General features: G+C 40.1%; 2 protein-coding genes and 1 long non-coding RNA gene across 5 annotated transcripts; 1 reads left to right on the top strand and 2 right to left on the bottom strand.

The window, feature by feature from the left end:
• The first annotated feature begins 342 nt into the window (after window positions 1-342).
• LOC139775598 (uncharacterized) lies at window positions 343-11325 on the top strand. The gene is made up of 2 exons (XR_011718878.1): window positions 343-589; window positions 2690-11325. It is a non-coding gene; the product is annotated as an uncharacterized lncRNA (long non-coding RNA).
• Window positions 1865-13908, bottom strand: LOC139775587 (uncharacterized). Of its 2 annotated transcripts, none has more exons than XM_071711676.1 (7): window positions 13558-13908; window positions 11467-11765; window positions 9831-10355; window positions 4406-4686; window positions 3894-4094; window positions 3446-3736; window positions 1865-2866 (listed from the first exon to the last, which is right to left on the bottom strand). In XM_071711676.1, the coding sequence occupies exons 2-7, from the start codon at window positions 11759-11761 to the stop codon at window positions 2720-2722; spliced, it is 1740 nt and encodes a 579-aa protein (XP_071567777.1). In that variant the 5' UTR covers window positions 11762-11765; window positions 13558-13908; the 3' UTR covers window positions 1865-2719. The 2 variants fall into 2 exon arrangements, with proteins under 2 accessions (XP_071567777.1, XP_071567778.1); XM_071711677.1 differs by having other exon boundaries at window positions 13852-13899.
• A 2399-nt stretch (window positions 13909-16307) lies between these two features.
• Window positions 16308-19991, bottom strand: LOC139775643 (developmentally-regulated GTP-binding protein 2). 2 transcript variants are annotated; one of them, XR_011718887.1, is made up of 6 exons: window positions 19805-19991; window positions 19337-19644; window positions 18793-19223; window positions 18483-18684; window positions 18083-18374; window positions 16308-18005 (listed from the first exon to the last, which is right to left on the bottom strand). XR_011718887.1 is itself a non-coding variant. In XM_071711812.1 (5 exons), the coding sequence occupies exons 1-5, from the start codon at window positions 19866-19868 to the stop codon at window positions 18288-18290; spliced, it is 1092 nt and encodes a 363-aa protein (XP_071567913.1). In that variant the 5' UTR covers window positions 19869-19991; the 3' UTR covers window positions 18011-18287. The 2 variants fall into 2 exon arrangements, 1 of the variants encoding a protein (XP_071567913.1); XM_071711812.1 differs by lacking the exon at window positions 16308-18005 and having other exon boundaries at window positions 18011-18374.
• Window positions 19992-20183: the final 192 nt, after the last annotated feature.

The following is a 20183-nucleotide window of genomic DNA, read 5'->3' as shown; positions in this document are numbered from 1 at the left end:
GATGGGCGATGGTAGGGATGGATCGAGGAAAGTTGGAGAGAGACGTAACGCGGGACGCGGGGACGACGGACGAGCCGTTCGCCCGTCGCCGTTCAGCCGCCGCGAATCTCTCCACGTCCGAACACAACCGCCAACCGCCGTCCAAGTCGCGGCCACGACTGTTTGCTTTTTTCACCGTGTTGCGTTGCGAATGAAAGCAACAATCAACATTCGCACGTGTCGGTGTCGGTGTCACTGGTGTGTCAGATCCATCGCGCGTGCGCGTCGAGCGCGCGTTGACACGCTGCACGCGTTCCCAACGAAATGCCTAATTCGAGTGAAAGAGGGTGCCACTCTGCCACTTGATTCTCTCTCCGGTGGGTCTTTCTTTTCGCTTTTTTTAACTTTTTTCTCCTCCGCAGGGATTCCTCGACCGCCCTCGACCCTCCGACTCGACCGGCTCGACCCTCATTGATCCTGATCCGCAGTAATTCCGCTTATTCCGCATCCTGCACAGTCATTTCGGCTTGACATTCCATGAACTCGAGCTCGACGTACTGCATAAATTTACACATACATATACGCGCCCGACATACACATATTTTCTCATGTGAGTATTAAAACAAACATTTGAGCCACAATGCAATGGAAGCAAGATATACATTTACAATATAAGTTTGATAGATCAAAAAATAGCGAAAACTAAAATTCATTTTTTACTTACTCCTTAATTAAAATAAAAGGAGTCTTGGTTTTTTTTTTTTTTTTTTTCTTAAATCATACAAAGGCTCTTGGGAAATCGGTAAAGAGTGTTGCAATGGCCTCTACAGTTTTATGGTATTTTTGTACGCGCTTAATGGTATTTACTCAAGTCGCGCGGTAATTTTTCGCTGACGCTGATACGTTCGAAGAATACAATTGACGGAAATATTCTCGGCGACAAACTAAAATTATGTAATGGTAATGATACTGAACGAGGCGACGTTTGCCCATAGCGAAACCGTAAATAAATTACACGTGCTATCAGCTGAGAATCGGAACCATGGAGCGTATCGCCGTAATATGTTCCGAGGAAAACATTTGTATGCAAATGTGTGTTTATTTCTGGCAATGACGACGCTGCCGCGTTAACTCCTCCACTGCGAGAAAGAATATTATCGGTGTAGAAATTCCTTCTACTTTTACATGGTAGTCGCGTGCATATTATTAAAAAGGAATTAGACTTTGATTACTGATTAACATTCAAATAAATCCGTAGATGAAGCAAAAAATATCGTACCGTCGCGATGTCAACAGGAAATGATACGCGCATTTTTCGTACTGCAATATTTGCAAGAATGTAACAGTGCAACCTCATTATAACGTGGACTGACGCGGTGAAAAAATGCGGTTCCCTTATGATGAAAGTTCAGAAATCCTTCGTCGATGTTATGTATATCGTTACGTTGCTGATTTAATGTATTGACACATTGACACATCGATAAACGCGCGCTTAGTGTAAAGATCATTTAACTTTTATAACCGCCACTCTTGTACACAAAGCGCATATCTTATCTGAAACGTATGAATAGGTATACAGTGTTTTTTATTTTATTTAGGTGTATGCAATTGCAATTGCAATTTTACTAACTGAAGCTATCTTTGTATTTTTAAATGCGCATTATTTTAATTTTTTCGCGTAGCGAAAATTAATATTGATATATGTATATGACGCATATGTTAATAGATATTAATATTGATTACGCAAATTTACGCGAAAAATTAATATTAATATATACAATTAACATAAAATTTTTGTATATTATAAAGTGTAACGGAATGACGAAATCCTATTTTATTTGCAAAGCAGGAAACGTAAAGATCAAGGAATGTAAGGCTAAACACATTAATCTTGACATGTATATATTTTATATATTCTAGTATTCTGGCAATAGATTTCTTTACATTTATCTAAACAGATCAACTTAACTCACATAATGGCTTGCATCTACATACTTGTGTTTCGATATTTAACCGCATTTCCTAGAATACATATATCAGACTTTCTGAAGACAAATTACAAACTATATATGACAAATAAATAAATAAATAATTAATAAATAAAGTACAGCCGACATGTTGGTCCAACGTTAAACCCGTATTATACAGGACGTCCCTCTTTCTTGGAGTCGATTTTTTCTTAGTGAAAATATTCGAGAGAAATTATCATTGATTGTAATTTTTTATCTTTAGCATAAAACGAAGACCACGTGGAATTAATTAGAATATATTGATCGCGCCGAATATAATTATGTAATTTTTATCATATATTTTTTGCTGCAAGTTCGCCAGAAACTTGTTATTTTTAATTGTTAATTGAGAAACTATTGGTGCCTTGACATTTCTCTCGAGGGAAAATCGACTCCAAATTGATCGAGCGATTTATCATCTAAAAGAAAATAACGCAGTTGCAAGTGGGACACCGTGTATACGTTTTCGATGTTACTTTCTCTCGCGAGTGCTTTGCTTATTTCGCGAGTGAAGAAAAATCGATTTATTAATATAAATCCAATTACGATTAATCCAGTCCACCGAAGTCGTCGCGCAGCTTTGGCGACTCGATGACTGATGTATACCCCGTAAAACGATATGCATCGCGTTGCATTCGATCGTCAATGAGGATTCCTTATCAATCGATTCTAACTCCGATCGATTTTACTGGTGGTTTCAGTTGGACCAAGAAGCGGCAGGAGTATGTAGTTTAAGCTGCGGGTGAAACAGGCGGCGGTCGAAGCATTGACCTGGTGGCCGAGGAAAGTTTCTGCGACACCAAATGCGCGATATGCGACGATCTCTTCCACACGAACTCCCGCGTTCTGTCATGGTCGTCCTGACTTTCCACTCGAACCTGATTTTAAAGAAAAAAGAGATAGAGAGAGAGAGAGAGAGAGAGAGAGAGAGAGAGAGAGAGAGAGAGAGAGAGAGAGAGAGAGAGAGAAACATTCGGTTTAATACGTGAGTACAAACAAGTATTAAGCAAACAGAATAATCGCTGTTTGCTGTCGCCTTTAACCGTTTCGTGATGTCACGTCGGCCTTCAAGTCTCAGGCTGAATTTCGCGTCGAGTTAAAACAAACAATCCAAACATTCTTACTTTGTTTAACATTTAACACACTGATTGGTGTAATATCGATATACATAATATTAAATTAATATAATTTAGATGTGTATTTGAATTTGCATTAATAATACAACACGAGGGATTTATTATTTATTAATCACAAGTTAGAATAGCAATTCTAGTAGTATTAGTAAAAACAGCCAGCAAGATTAAGAAATATTGAAGAAGGTTTTTAAGAATTTAGCTCGCACGGTCAAAATCATCTGCTACATACAAAATTGTCTGTCTATCTGCTTATTGACTTGGCATTCCTGTTCCGTGGTATTTACATATTGCTATAACTGTTTTTCCCCTCTATCGACGTACCTGTTTAGGTTGCAAAACCCGAATAGAATGCAGCGTCGCCGCACCGCCGTGCAACACACGCAGGCTCAACTTGCCAGCCATCTCGGCCGTGGTAGCGGTCGCGCTTCTCAATTCCTTCTTCGCAGCCCTGCCAAATTCCTTCTCGACCTTCAGCACCAGTGGTCCCAGGCTGAACTTGGTCTTGATTGTCGTGTGATCGCTCATCATGTTCACCGATACGTCTCCCGTCCTCTGCAAGGACGCCAATCCGTACAGGGTGGCTCTCGCTTTCGGCCTACTCTTAGACTTGGTCTAAAAATCACGAGAAAACTCACTGAATACTCATTCTCGTCCACGTCAAGCAATTGTGCCATTTTCAAATATCTACCTACAGATTCAGATATAAATTTAAATGATAGAAAAGACGTAACATTCGCCAATATTTATCATATATTCAATTTTTAATTACTTTGTTCTTGTTGCTGCTGCTGCTTTGATTCTTCGTCCTGTTCTTCGTTCGTTTGCGGTTCTTATTAGAGTTCTTGTTCTTGTTGGACGTACGTCTGTTGCTAGATCTCACGCTGGTTTCTGTGCGAGATTCCGGTGAAATTGGTTCCTTTTCCGTTACATTCGTTTGCGTTACAGCAGATTCACTGGTCTGCGTGACTTTCTGTAAACATGAATCGTATACATATATGCTGAACGCTGAACATATATAATAAACAAGTTTACTGATTAATTCTTCAATGAATTTAGAGTCAATCTTTATTTTATAAAAAAATTCCAAAGTTCTACCATCGGCTTCAAATTTGTTATGTCTTTGAACAACGAAGCTTCATCATTTAATTAGACTCCAAAAATTTAATTGGTGGTTTTTCATTTTTAGAAAGCTACTAATGTCTCGATATTGTCATTAAAATTCGATATCATAAAGTCAATATTCTGCGACATATAAATTATTTCAGTCACCAGAAATCATACCTCGATGTCATTTTCATTGTCATTCTTTTCAGTAACAACGGAAGCGTCGATCGGCCTTGAGGCGCTCTTTCTGGTGCCATTTTTAGTACCCTTCCTCTTGGTCTTATTCTTGTTCTTGCTCGTTTTGGAGCTTGCATTTGGACTCGTCAGTTTCACAGTCACCGGCTCGTAATTGGCGCGCAGAATGTTGTTAATTTTGCCGAGAATATTGTCGACGAAACGATTGTATTTTGCCACGTAAATTGCTGGCACGTGACCACTCGATTCGGAGTCCATGCCACCTAAACCATTGATAGAAATTGTATCAGTTTTACAGTTTCTACTTTCCCGGATATTCCTCGCGCGAAAGTCCATGCGGAAACGTTTTCTTCAACATTGGAACAGTATTCGCATTCTGAAATTGTTCTAGTTGCGACACTCTACCATGAAGTATATTAATTTTTTCATCACGAATAAAATTATGATTCAAAATGATTAATTATTTTAGGCTTTGCGAGTCTTTGATTAATTTCTATTGGTGGCGGTGATCAGATGAGTACATCTGATTACATTGACCTGTAAAATTGGGCCTGTGTAAATTCTATATATATTGTATAATAACAGATGCTAGATGCTACTATTCCATATAATTATGTTACAAACTAATTCTGTAACTTTATAAATGTTGTGCTACCATCACCGCTACCAACCCAAGCATTGCTTGGCAACCTCTACTCTTCTCCGAAAGCCATCAGTTTATGACTGGTGAATCTGCAAAGTTACCAAAATCACTCGTTATCGACCCAGAGTCCCAGAGATCGCGAGAGTCTATGTTCTATGAAAAATGTCCGATTCGAGGTAAACAGAGGGGGAGAGAGAGCGACTTTGGGAATGCGCCCCGATTGCGTCCTTGAAACCACTTTTCGTGAGGTCATTTCGTCTCGTCCGGGTCATTGACCAGGGTGGGACCGTGCCCGACGTTGCCTTCCGCAGCTCGACGCACCGTCTCTGGGTTTTAATGAAGGGAAACGCGTTCCCCTCCCCGCCGGTTACCTTGAAAGGAAACCGACGCGGCGCGGCTGTTGCCGATCGAGGAGGAGCCTACTTAAAGCGACGACAATGTTAACGGTATATCGGAATCCTTCGGCGCGGCCAAACTGGTCCCCGATCTAGGCCGTGACCTCCTTCCTCGCTACATAACTCACCTACAGACCCATCTAGCCGCGCGGCGGGTCCATCCAACTGCTGCCTACCTAAAAACTCTCCCCCGGTCGTTGCACCTCTCGCAGCACGTAAGCACGACTTTCTTTCGAACGTCATGATGCCGTGCCATGCACGCCGCGATGAAAATCTCATGCCACGGACAATATCAAGGTCGTCTACTTCTGGCACAGTCGAATGCCGAGGTCTCGGTCGAGGTCCGATCGGCGGGATCGCTTCTCAACAACGCGTGCACGATAATAGCCTCTTTATATTCTCGGAAATCTTTGGCGTACTTTAAACAAAGGAATCCTTTACGCGACACGACTCAACTAAAATAGTTTATATCGAGCGACACTTTAACGGTTTTAAAACGAAAATGACATGATACAATAAAACGTTACAAATACAAAATGTATGGCACACGATCGAAGGTTTATCTTTCTGGACTAAGTGCTCGTTAAAACTTTAATCAAAGATTTGACAGAGTCAAATAACGAACATTTTATATGAGACGCTGATGATTTTTATTCGAAATTATTCTTTAGAATGAACTTTTTCATTGAATACGAGAACACTACGTAGACTCTTGAAAAATATGATTACTTAACATCATCTTGTTATATATCTGGTGGATAGAAGTAAACGGTGTTTCTTAATTATGTTTCATAATTATGACTTTGATCTTTATCTGGTTCTTATTTTCAGATCTTCAATATCTTCACAACGATTATTTTCAAACGACATTATAATATATCATCCATTGAAATCAAATATTCCAAGAAGAAATTACTCGATACGTTATTAATTTTGTGTAAGACATAAACCGGTTTTTTTCTTCAATCATCTCACCTTCGAGGAACGAAACAGGTCAGTCGGTAGTGGGAAACTACCCACACACACACACACACACACACACGCACATACACGGAAAGATTAAGAGCAATCGTATACTAAATCACGGTTTAGGCGTGCCACGTGACAGATACCGAAGGACATCGGCTTCATAATTTGAGCTGTGGGTCAGGGTCGCAGTCGGAGGAGGCTCTTCCGGTACATCGCTTGCGCGTTCTCCAGGTCGGTGACCTCGTTTCTTTTTTGACCGGTTGCTCCCGGTGAAAGCCGAGAAAAAATTTCAACGCGGTCACACCTTTGTTGGATTTAACCCGACACTCATGTAGAAAGTTAATTGGATGTAGCGCGTGACGGTTAATTAAGAATCTCCGTTCATAAACTGATGGCGGCGATTCCTTCGATCGGCATCGAAGTCGAACCTTCGGCGGTTTTGTTCCTGCTACTTCCTTGTTTTAAGTTTTACCCGTGAATTGAAGACCGAATACACGGAAATAGTTATATGTGATATGTAAACGCACGCGTGGTGTCGGTTGTAACAAAAACCAGCGAAAGATGAAAAAATCAAAGTAGAGCTACTAAAAGTATGGCTAATATGTATAGAACACATAAATCACATAAAAGCGAATTATTTGAGATAAATTCTACGAAAATATCAAACTACGAATGAAAAGAAAAGAAAATCTATGATAGCGCTCTAATAAAAAAAGAGAGAGGTGTGCAGAACTGCAGAGTATGCTGCCGGACCACATATTTCTTTTTTAGTTATTAGCTACTTTTCTTATAAACTACTAATTAGTTACTAACTACTAATTTTACTGTCTACTTGGAGGTGCAAAGGTACGGGAGATTAAGAAACATGGATGTGGGACAAATGTAGGAATGTCGTGCTACTGTCCAGGTACACGTTGTTGCAGTCGATTGTCCAAAACCGTCCACCAAACACGCGATCACCTACTGGCAGGTAGAAAATACAGCTGAAGCGACAGCAAGCATGGGTGGCTACGATCTCGTGAGAACCGAGTGATAAAAAAAAGCAAGTAGGGTCGAATTGATACAAGATGTCAGGAAAAGAGAAATGTGCCGCTATCTAATTGAATGCATTCAAATAGCCAGGCGGGTTACTGCACGTCACGTCACAAGGAAACGGAGAACACGCTCTTTCCTCAGCCGGAGATCGAGATCGATAATTTCATCGAGAAAATATAAATCCCAATGTCACGGACACGCGAAAGCAACTCCGCGTTCATCAGCAACGGTCGTTCGGTTTTTCTCGCGTCTGCGTCTGCGGCATCGAAAGTCGATCCGAACCGAAATTATCCCAATCTCCAGCTCCGAGCGAAAGAGAATCGCGATTTGAGATTTCTCGAAGGAAGGAAAACAGAGAGAATTCATCCTCCTCTGGATCACGTGTAACGCGAGTGTATCTGGACACAAACACGTACGACTGATTCAATGCAATTGGACAATGGTGAATGAAATAAATAGGCGGTACACATTACTTTGTAAAAATAATAAATTATTTGTATTTTGCAATCCAGAACGGACAATGTCTCTGTACAAGTCTTGGTCTAGAGTAGAGAAACATCGTAAAAAAAGACATATCTCTCGATTCGCGCGGAGCAATCGACACCGTCATCGACCGTGTTTAATCTGGCAGGTGGTAGACAACTTAAAAAAGAAACGCGATATAAAATATAAATCTATGCAACGTAAAATAATTTTTAAGATTAGATATGTATTTACACTAAAAATCGTGATGGGAGGTTTGAGCCATCTGCCAGATTAAGCATCTTATTGCTAATTCGACAGAACAGAAACAGGACGAGATTAATTTCTCATTCTGTTTTCTAATGTAGGCGATTTCGATGTCTCTTGATCCTGTAGATGAGACTAAATGATATCTCTAGATCTCGGTCTCTCTTTCTCTCTCATGCACGCGCATTCCCCTTCCGTTCTCTTCCTTTCTATCGTTCTCTCTTTCTTTTTTTTTTATTCCTCATTCAACTGACAGTAAGATGGATCACGAATGTTGGAAAAAGGAGGAAAATACGTGACGTGAGGTCACCAAGCCAAAGCATTTCAATGCTACTCCATGCAACACAAAGATCCAAAAAAATACTAAAAGACGCATCTAAAAAGTTTCGGAAAAATCTGAAAGCCTAAAAAATTAGCACGTGTCTTAAGTAACAAATTAACCAAAAAATGTTTAAAAGATCAGAGAGAAACCGAAGGACTACAAAGAGACCGGACGTGTCAGTCTATGGTGCGGTGCGACTTGCGATGTGACTTTAAATAGAGATATTGCCGTTAATAAATATAATAAATAACTAACGCAGAAGATAATTTAAAGTTAAATGATTGTTTAGTGCATGAAACTGAAGTAGCAGAAAATTTTATTCTGCTCGCGCGGAAATTTATTAGCGCGGACTTTCTGTCATTGAATAACTTATCGAAAAGATTCCTCAATACAATCGCCCGATCGAGAAACTGTCACGTGGACATAAAAAAAAATTCTCTTCGTTCTTCTTCTTGTCATCACACTAAGAATATTATAAGTATTTATGTTAAAAGAAGGAATTATATAACGAAAAAAATTAAAGAAAAATTATATACATAAATTATACACATTATCTCGATACTAAACAATTTATTAAATTTCTAAATACGTAAATGATAATTTTTTCAATGTTTAATTTGAATCGACTTAGAAAATTAAAAATAATATCGACAAAATTGATATTTATACGTACATTACTCATTGCTATATGCAAAATATAAAGAGATAATAAAAACATAATTTAAATTTTAAGAAACGGTATAAGAACGGCAAGATCGATCAGTACAGCATAATACTCTCTTGCGCTTTTTTTAGATTATGAGATTCGTTTCATTCACAATTTTTTCTCACAAAGGCGCGGTTATTATATTCAAGAGGTATAAAACTACCCTTTAAAACATGCCCTTTAAGGAGATGTGAAAACGAAGCGAAATAAATAATTTTGCTCCACGAGCGAGCATCACGATCGGGCGTAGTCGCTCTAATAATCGATCTCGTGAGACCGACGTGAGAACGCTCGATGGAATCGATCGGCAGACAGCCATCGATGTGCGATGACTACCACGAAACTTCCAAGAAATTTTCGTGCCAAGAGTCAAACAACTCGGCGGCAAAGAGAGCGCGCGAGGTCAAAGGATCACGTTGCATCCAATCATTTGTCATCCGGCTTTCTCGGCAACTCGGTCTAAACCCTCTTCGACACGGAAGCGAAAGAAGAAGAAGAAGAAGAAGAGGAGGATGAAGAAGAGGAAGAGACCGGCCGTGCGATCGATTTGCGCGACTTGCGAGTGTGCTTGACGTTATGTTTCTTAGCCTTCTTGCCCTTGAACTCACGTGCGTGCCTAGCGCCGGCGATGTCGGCGATGTCTTCCACTGGGTCGTCGTCGTCGTCATCGTCGTCATCATCGTCGTCATCGTCATCGTCGTCGTCGTCATCGTCGTCGTCATCGTCATCGCCCGTGATGTCCAAGTCTACATCGTCATCGTCATCATCGTCATCGTCGTCGTCCTCGTCGCTGGACGGAGCCGCGGGCGAAGCCGGTGCCGCGACGGCCTGGACTGATACCGGATTCGAGACGGACTCGGCACCTTCGAGCGTTGACTCGTGCACATTGGATGCAGCTTGACCCTCGGCGTCACCCGCCTCCTCATCCTCGTAGCTAGCGGCATCGTCCTCGGACGTCTCACTCGACGCGGCGTCCTCCGCAGCTTCCTCGGCGGCCGCTTGATTCAGATCAGCCGCCACGGCGAGCGGCACCTGCGGCGAATTGACGGGGGTGGATGGAACTGTCGCGGCAGGTGCAGCGGGTGCCGGTGCAGCGGCGGCTTCATCCTCGTCATCATCGTCGTCATCCTCTCCTACAAGTTTACAATGGCACATTGCAGATATGATCGATGGATAATATATTTTATATATTTTAGCAGGGTGTGTGTGTGTGTGTGTGTGTTTATCATTATTGGATCGGGCGAAATAAATGGTGAATTATGTAACTAAAGTAGAACTTTACTTGAAAATTAATTAGAAAATTGCAATTAGTGGAATTGATTAATATTTCTTGAATTATTAAAAAAATATGACGTAAATACAGAGAGAAAATTTACTGCCACATCATTAAAAAAGAAATAAAAAACATTGCAAAACTGTACTTACAAAGTGTACATGTTACAAATTTATTATCTTTCACAAGTTCACGCATTCGTGATTTTAACGCAATCTGCATAAGAGACGGCCGGGGATCGAGAGAACTCGGATTATCTTTTGGTATTCAGGTCAATGCGAAGAAGTAGCGCGTAGAAATTTTTTTTCCGAACCGAGATCGCTGTCGATTTATGTTAATTTGGACGAGTCAAAGTACCCTGTACCGTTATAACGCGCGAGCATATGTGAGTGAGAAAGAGAGATTCTCACAGGCAATACGAAGCTTCGCGTTTACATAACGGTGTGTGTCAGTTTGCAAGAATTTCTATTGTCTAAGATTCGCCGGAAAAGAAACTGATGCGACGCTACGTACGCGCTAATCGAAGAAAAAAAGAAAAAGAATCGATTCGTTGTTGAGCTCTCAAGTAGAAACAAGTTATAGTTTACACGTGATTCATCATCCGATAGAAGAGAAACAAATTAAACTGTTTATAAATTGGCAAGTAGATGCATTTAGGAGAAATTTAGCAAATGTTTATTCATATTAAGTTTCTGCTATCTTCCCGTGTTTTATATAATATGTAAGAGTCTTGACAGTTTATTAAGCAAAACTGCTATTTGAATATCAAGTTTATATGTAACGGTACACTTGTTAAGATACATATTAATTAAATGAGAAATACTGCCGAATTAAGATTATTTATATTTACGAATCTCTTTAATTTCCCACTTAAAATTTACTTCTGTGTTCTCTTATCTTTTATTTAAGCCATTAATCTAAATCTTCTTGAGCAGATTCTTTGTTTCTGAACAATGCAGTCGATTTCTCACCTCCAAGTATGTCTTCAATGAAACGCTCCAAGTAATCACCGTCATCATCGTCGTCGTCGTCGTCATCGTCATCGTCATCGTCGTCATCGTCGTCGCCGGTGATATCTAAATCGATGTCGTCATCATCGTCGTCGTCGTCGTCATCGTCAGCAGGGGCTGGTGCCGCGGGCGATTGCCTGCCGGTCGCAACAGCATTCTGAGTCGACACCTTGCTGTCAGCGATCTTGGGCACCGGCGAGGCGAGTGCCCCTATCGCCAGACAGCACAGCAACGTCAGCACTGCCGCTAGTCTCATGGCTCTGCAAAAGGAATTAGACGTACAAGGATGTAGAATTACTTGTCATTTTTAGAACAGGTGTTACGTATAAATATACCTAATCATCTTTTTCAACGTTCAGAATTTAAAAATAACGCGAAATAAGAATTGCGCGATGTACCCTCCACGCGAGTAAAGTTTAAAAACTGGATGCTTATAATCATTATTTATAATCATATTCTCATTTGCGTTTGCAAATCACTTCTTCTCATTAGCTCTTAAACATCGATTAGCGATCTCTTCTTAGGAACGATGACATTAGGTGGAATTGATTAGATCCTCTCTCTCTCTGATGAATCCTACTAATAATCCTTTTATTAAATAAATGCGAGAAGTGCAGTCGATTTGGGACATTTTACTGCCTAGGTATTACCCGGGGGTCACCGATAAAATAACAGGAAGATAATGTTTCGCTCATGTTACCCGTTACGAACGACACGTGCGACTTGTTAGAACGTTATTCTAGGCACGATGAGTGCGAGATACGGTAACCCGGACTATATACAAGTTAACCGTAAGGAGTTGCGCCTTTTTCCGCCTGCAGAAGAGACACTTTTCGTGCCGTGACCAGCGATCAATCGCGCGGTCGCGAGGTAGACAGTTCCCATAACATCTCGTAGCATTCCCGAGCGTATGCTTTCAACTTTCGGAGCACGAGTACGCGAAACGTCGCGCGATGAGATTTACGAGCCGCATTGCAATAAACCGGATGTCTCGATTTGAAGGGAATAGGCGTTACGGATAGAATAACAACGGTAGTCGACGACGTCTTCGTGCATCTTCTAGTCATTTCACAGTCGAATCTATACAGAAAGCAAGGGAGAGATTAAAATAAGGATAAATGTATAAGTGAATACTACTGTGAGATGCCGGGTCGACAAAGGATACAAATTTACATACAATGCAGAAATAAATCGCTTTTCAATCTATATAACTAATCTATCTTACAACAATTTGATATTTGAAGAGGATGATTGATATTATCTTGTCGCGATTCTCTCGTGAGAGAATTTTGATTTCCAACTAAAGATGTTGATATCGGTGAAAATACAATAAATATAATTTTTTAAAACATTTGTTACGTAAAAGGGTGACCGTATAAAAAATTAAGTAAATTTTTCACCTTTTTAATATAACTATTGATAATAATAAATAGATGAATAAGAAATTTATAAAAAAATTAATCACAAATACACGATTAATTTTGATTCAAAATTCTTGAAATTTTCTTCTATTAACTTTTCTCGAAAAGCATATATAAATAATTTTTCCATTGTTTTCGATTGTAAAAAGAGTAATCGAATAATTTATCTGTTACCTCTCGCTAAAAAATGTAAAAACGTGGAACTACTCAAGTTGCCTCACAAATGCTTTAGAGACTCCACGATCTGATAGCAATGGCGCGGCGCGGCTGGTACCCGGAAGTAACCCTGCGACGGAATCAAGAAGAGACTCAAGCAGACCAGGAACCAAGTTCACAACGAATCCTTCAGACGCGAGTACGCCACACGAAAAATACCGGTTACCTCACTGTATTAGCGTCGCACACAGTATCACTCAACCCTCAAAGAAATCTTCCCTTCGATTAATTCGATCGGACAGCGAAGGACCTGGATTGACACGCGGAAGGGGATGGGCACCAACGCGGAGTCGGTCAAGGTCGTTGGTAGGTCCGGCTACCGGAAATCGTTCTCCGTTCCGATACGGTTCGACGAGGTGGCGGGCACTTTGTTCTCCACTTTGCTGGGTATCCTGGATATCCCTTGGGGACTCACCTCTCTCTGTCTTTCTTCCTCTCTCTTTCTCTCTACTCTCCTTTTCTACGTCTTCTCGAAGTAGACGATCGACGATCGACGATGACACGCGTATACGTCCCGGTTCTTCCACCGATCGATCCACCGAGCGGCCCGGTGAGAGTGTTAAAACAGACGAGACGGTCGCGATGCGACCCTTTTATACCGACCCGCACCTCCACCTCCTTTCATACTCCTTCGTCGTCCTCCTTCTCGTCGTCGTCGTCGTCGTGCTCTTCCTGCGTTTATTCACACCATACCTATCTACCTGCCTACCTGCCTACCTATCTTCTCTTCTCCACGTGGCTCGATCGAGCGTTTTCTCCCTTTCTGAGACGTGCATGAGCGTATTATACACATGAGCATTTTACACCCGTCAAGATTACAGAGTCTCAGAGAGCTTCCGCATCCATTCGCAGAGGAAGAGAGAGAGAGGGAGGGCAGGAGGAAAATATAGCAAGTACTTGTTTAAATTTTCTCTCTGGTGTTAGTGTGTGTTTTTCTCACCAATTCCCACTTTCCGTAATACCCATTCTTATATCTGATATCTGATATCCTATTTTTTACATGACCACATTTATTTCTCTCATCATAAATCGTGCTTTATTTTATATATTTTTAAATATATTCTATATATATATATTTATATTTTTAATTATTCTTGACTAAAAATTCAGTTACATCTTCAGTATTGCAGTATATAAAATCTTCAAGTTGCGCGCATTAACTATATATTATTTCAACGACGAAAAAAAGAGACACGCGTAAAAAGATTGTAATATTTTACGATTCTTCGGATTTTTCAGAATTTTGCGATCTTTAGATTTATTTAAACTGCTAAATTTTCTTGATTTTCAAGATTACCTGACTGGACATTACTCAAAGGTGAAATTCTGCGATAACTAATTGCATGAAAATATATTGCGAGAAAGAGCATTAAATGCCCTCTCGTAAAACAGATCTGCAATAAATCAAGCGCGCATTAAAAGATCATTGTCACTCTCGCTCCTTCTGGCGAAACTTAACGTTTTAATACTTCGTTTGATGACGCTGCTTATTTGATGTGCTACTTTCGTGATAAATAATGCATTACCCGGACCGACATTGCCGGGATGTTTCGATCTTGAGATGGCTAATTAGCAGCAGTTGCTTCGCATATGGATGATTGGTGCTGCTTAATGCGAACGATCGCAGATAGGCCAATTCCTTTTATAGTGACACAAGTCGACACAAGTATTGTTCTGTCTTTGTTATTCATTGAATGCCAAGAAGGATAGAACGATGTTTGTGTCGACTTGTGTCACTAAAAGGAATTGGCCCAATATAAAATGATTGCACTGATTAATTGAACAATCGTATTTTGTGTGTCGGACATATTTATTGAGAAGGACTTTCTTACTATACGTTCAATGTCGAGTTAACAATCTGGCAATACAAGACGATTATTATATGGTCACGACTAGTCACGAAAATAAAAGAGACGATTAACTTAAAGATTAATTTTGCTAAAGGTGTTAAAATTTAGCTTCTTCAAAATAACAATGATATTTATAACAAATATTAGTTACATAATTATAATAATACTAGCTACGACAGCTTTTATATTCGGTTTATCCAGATTTATAATTATTTATCTCGTTTAATTACCTCTCTACGTTTTCTACGTTCCATACAATTTATTCATGTATAGTTTTTGTTGATATTTTAGATAAAAATGACATTTTACAATTATATAATAAGACAAACTTGACATAAACCGATGAATCCGTTCGGCGATATAGAAGAGAGCGAGAGTGTGGGCTCGCTCTTCTCTTCCCTGATCCGTTTTGCAGTGTTGAAGCCTTAAATGAGCATATTTATATGACCTAAATAATTCCAATACCAATCGTAGAAAATAAAAAAGAAATATATGTATTATGGAGAGAAATTATTTTCTATCTGAAATATAAATTACATTCAGCTAATTCCGAGAACATTATATTAGTAACATTTAATTATTACAACTAAAAGAAATTTTTTTTAATTGAATTACATTACACAAAATAGTGTAGAATGAAAAATATGATCTAAATCTTGAAAAGGTTGCGTGAATCAAGTCCGACCCAAAATGATTCGTTATATCTACATTTTCCATTGTTCTGTATTTACTGCAAAAAAATTCTCTTTTAATACTTTCATCAATACTTTTTACAAATCTGGCGATTAAATCTTGAATATGGAAATAATGCTCAATCGATCTCCAGTGTTGCGTTTTTTGTTAATCGAACAATCATCATCTTCAGTCATGTTATCAAGACTCGATCCTGACTAGTGTTAAGAATTAAAAACGAGAACTACAGAAATGAAACGTTCGCCTCGAGCTCGAGAACGAGGAGCGAAAGCAACGCGCTCGATCGTCATCGGGCCGGTCGATCGTCTAACTGTAAATACCGAGCAACTTCTTCCTGCGGATGGCATAGTAGTAGCTATAACTGATGGATCGATCATATATCGCCAGCATCCGCTCTGTCTAATGCCCGAAGCGACGATGCTGGATTTTTATGCGACATATTCCCGTTTGTGGAACGTCGGACGATTTCACGCTTCGAGACTACTCCCGATGATCTTTGTAGATCCGATACACGTAGATCGCATTATTTCTTCTTCTCGGACTGTTTTATTGTGTTATTGTGTTATATATATATATATTTCGTCCACCGATTGGAAAAGTTCCGATAATTCAGAGACGAACATTCGAAGAAGAAATAGAAGCTGAGTTTTTATTAGAATATACAGGAAAATCTCCTTCATTCTCCTTCATTCTTCGTTCGATAGCCTTAATACCAAACGATATCTCATTTCTATTATCGTTGTGATAATAAATGATGAGAATCTATAAAAGTCACAAGTCATATTAATAGAACGCGATTGCACTCGAGTCACATGGATCTACGAGATGAACAATAACGATGTCCCATTCACTCACAATCAGATTAATCGTGATAGTATCGCACATCGATTGCAATTGTATCAAGATCAATTTCAGAATTCTGACATTGTAAATAATACTGCAATTGTCTTAATATTGTTCGTACATCTCTATAAATTATCCACTTCTAACACTTGAGCGATTTCAAATAAATAATCGCGATACATATGTATAGTATTTAATACATTTTCATTATTACGTTTATTAACTATTATATGAAAAGAAAAAATATGATAAAAATATTCTCATCACGTCCATTTTTATCGTTGCATTTAAATATCTCACTTTGACATTTATACAATCGGAATTTAAAATAAATTCAAGGCCGGATATTTTTTGTTATTTGACAGTATAAGTTACGAGTAAAATTTTGATAATAAAACTCGAACTGAGAACAAATTCAATGGAAGACTTGTATTGTTCTGGACCGATAGCGAAAGGAAAGAATAAGATTCTCCGATCAATAATTGATTAAAAAATGTATATATCGGCGATCGTTCGAAATTGAAAAGATTGTTGAAGGAAATCTGGTTCTTTATTTATTATTTATATCTATAATGACAATAAAATTCTTCCGCGCATTGTCAAATTTTTGCCAAGGCGAAAGCGCATCTGCCGCATCTGAATCATCTGGCACGGAATCCGCCGTCGAGAGATATTTCCCAGATAATAGTGGGCGCGTGAACAGCGCGGCGTTAAGATCCGGTGCGAATCGCTCGCTCGCGTGGATCATCGAGCTCTCGGGCTCGCCGACTCTCCATTCTGGCTGGAATATGGGATTTGGTGTCACAACGAGGCAGGGAAGTAGTCCGCGGCTACGTGAATTAGTAATCAGGATGTGTGTCTCGCGCGCGAGTGGCGAACGCATTTTCGTATACGCACGCCCGCGAGGAGGGGGCGGAGAACGGGGGAGTGTAACAAGTGAAAGAGTGTGAGAGAGAGAGAGAGAGAGAGAGAGAGAGAGAGAGAGAGAGAGAGAGAAAATATTAAAATAAAGAAGAACGGAGAGATGGTACGAATGTACGATGTACGATTCGTATGTACACGCATTCTTCACGCAGTGTCATCGTGCCGCTGGAACGCCATTCATTATTCATCGATTCGCGCGCAAGAATTGCAAACGGGGAGAATCGCGCGCTCGAATCGCTGTCCCCGAATTCCCCGATGGGAAAAATCGAATTGACACACCAATCGATTTCCGCATCTAGCCCGGTTACGTAACGTACTTGATGTCGATTATTGTACAATGTATCACACGCTAATTGCCATATACATAAAGTTACGATATGATAGATATATCCTCAGAGATTTGATCTTCTTACAATGAAATAAATGTGTTTCTTTTTCCTTTTTTCCGCAAGCTGAGAGAAAAACTCTTCCTGAGAAAGTCTCCCAGACAGATGAGATGAATTATGCTCTTGTCTTTCTTTTGTTTATATATTACTCTAATCAAGGCTTATCCCTGTATAATAAATAATAAATCCATATATTTCCTTCGTATTTAAATAAGTAATTAACATTAGTTACATTTGTTCTTACAAATTTTATTGGAACAAGGTCTGCAAACCACAAGCTTCTTAAAATAGGTAATTCAAATACATTCATCCTAAAACCGTTAAATTTTACGGTTAAAGTTTGCCGGTGTAGCAGCTCGCTCATACTTTTGTTGTACATGAAAGGCTAAGTAAGGCCTATATTGCTATTCACATTTTCTCACGAACGAATTTATAAATTTTGTTGGAATTTATTTTTTCAATATTTGTACGACATCCTCATCGTGCATCACATGCTGTACTCCTACTCGCTGAGGCGAATATTTGGTACTTGTACCCTAAAAAGGCATAACACAATTTACATGAGGCGTGTATTTAGAAACTAAATTAAATATCAATATAGTATATCGATATATGCAGATAATTATGTATATCTAATAACTTACCCACACAAGGGCGTATTTGAATTGCTGGGCAAGAGTACGGTGAATTGCGTGACACACGTGCTCCACCGTCACTCCTTTCCTCAATATTAAACCGTCCTCAAAATCAGGCGGCTGTCCAGGTTTTTTTGTGTACACCCTTATCAAGCTCAAATATTCCCATAGTATTTCCAGCAGAAAGTCAAGATTCAACTTCATATTACAGCTGTGGGAAATTACGTAGTACAAATTATGAATAACAAAAAGACATGCGAAAGACACGAAGATTCGTGCTTGTAACAATCTGACTATGTTTGAGCGTTCAATATCTCACCTAACTACGACACTATTAGGTTGCCTAGCGATTCGATCGACTTCCTCTATCGATATTTGATCTATCTTATTATATACATAAAGGCAGGGCAAGTATACTCGGTTTGCATTGATAACATCGATCAATTCGTCCGCGCTATAGTCCTCGCGAAACAGCACCTCGGCATTGAAGATTTTATACTCGTGCAGAATCATTTGAACTAGTTTTTCATCTACTTTCGTCAAAGGACACGTTGAGTTGAAGGCTAAGCCGCCGCCCTTTTTCACTTTAAAATATATATTCGGTTTTTTCTTGTTGAGTCTTATCCCGACCGATTCCAACTCTTTCTCCAAAAGTTGCCGTTGAACGTCCTGCTTGGTCGCATCCAACATCATAAGTACCAAATCCGCCGTTCTAGCGACAGATATGACTTGCCTACCTCGTCCTTTTCCCTACAATAAAATCATTTCAGAATGATTTTAGAAAATCATTCGACATAGCGACATGGAAGCAGTGATCTTGTGGAAGATATCCGGACAATTTCAAGCCTGCGTAGTCCGTTTACCTGTGCCGCTCCTTCGATTATACCAGGCAAGTCCAACAATTGTATATTGGCACCCTTGTACTCGATAACACCGGGGATACATGTCAGGGTAGTAAATTCGTAAGACGCAGCCTCCGACTGAGTGGCGGTCAAAGTGCTGAGCAGAGTCGATTTGCCAACTGACGGGAAGCCGATTAACGCGACTCTGGCGTCTCCCGATTTCAGCACGTCGAAACCTTCGCCTTTTTCAGACTTTTTCGTCGGTTCCAGAAGCTGGGACCTGTACTTGGCGAGCTTCGCTTTCAGCAAGCCCAGATGATACTCGGTGGCTGCAATCAAATTTCGCGAATACAATTGTCTCGATCGTATTTAAATCTCTCGTCTCTTTTCGCGCCTTTTCACTTTAGTCGACCGTCGCAACCGCAAAATTGAGAAACGGTGCGGACGGACGGGGACAGGTTAAAGAAGGCAACGCGTGACGACGCTCACCTTTGTTCTTTTGCGTGCGCGCGATCTCCTTCTCGATTTCCGAGATCTTCTCCAGTATCCCCATCGCGATCTGAGACTCGTGAGACTCGACACAATAACGTATTTATTACATTTACCGGATAATCAACAGACAGCTTCGCCGCCTTCGCCTGGCCTGGCGCGTGCAACGATGACAATTCAGTGACCAGTGACAGCAGCGCCGTCAGCGCCGTCAGCGCCGATCATCTGTCTAAAGTTCTAAAGATCGATCTACACGTATCGCGTATCAAATATACGCTCGAAACTCGAAACTCGGAGTGATCGACCAATCGCTGGCTTGGAATTATACGAATCGCGTTTCGCGTTTTGTCCTATTTCCGAAACTTCTGTCGTTGACGCC

This window comes from Temnothorax nylanderi, unplaced genomic scaffold, assembly GCF_030848795.1.
Source record: "Temnothorax nylanderi isolate EJ_2023f unplaced genomic scaffold, tnyl_v1.0 TNYL_tig0101_pilon, whole genome shotgun sequence".
Lineage (NCBI taxonomy): Eukaryota > Metazoa > Arthropoda > Insecta > Hymenoptera > Formicidae > Temnothorax > Temnothorax nylanderi.
This window is presented reverse-complemented; position numbering and strand designations above follow the sequence as displayed.

Excerpts from the sequence above, each read along its gene's own strand:
- LOC139775587 (XM_071711676.1), bottom strand. The coding sequence starts at position 11,761 with ATGAGACTAGCGGCAGTGCTGACGTTGCTGTGCTGTCTGGCGATAGGG. Across the intron at positions 4,095-4,405 it reads ACAATGAAAATGACATCGAG|AAAGTCACGCAGACCAGTGA; the intron begins GTATGATTTCTG and ends TCATGTTTACAG. Across the intron at positions 3,737-3,893 it reads GCAGCAGCAACAAGAACAAA|ACCAAGTCTAAGAGTAGGCC; the intron begins GTAATTAAAAAT and ends CGTGATTTTTAG.
- LOC139775643 (XM_071711812.1), bottom strand. The coding sequence starts at position 19,868 with ATGGGGATACTGGAGAAGATCTCGGAAATCGAGAAGGAGATCGCGCGC. Across the intron at positions 18,685-18,792 it reads CCTAATAGTGTCGTAGTTAG|CTGTAATATGAAGTTGAATC; the intron begins GTGAGATATTGA and ends AATTTCCCACAG. Across the intron at positions 18,375-18,482 it reads TCAAATACGCCCTTGTGTGG|GGTACAAGTACCAAATATTC; the intron begins GTAAGTTATTAG and ends ATGCCTTTTTAG.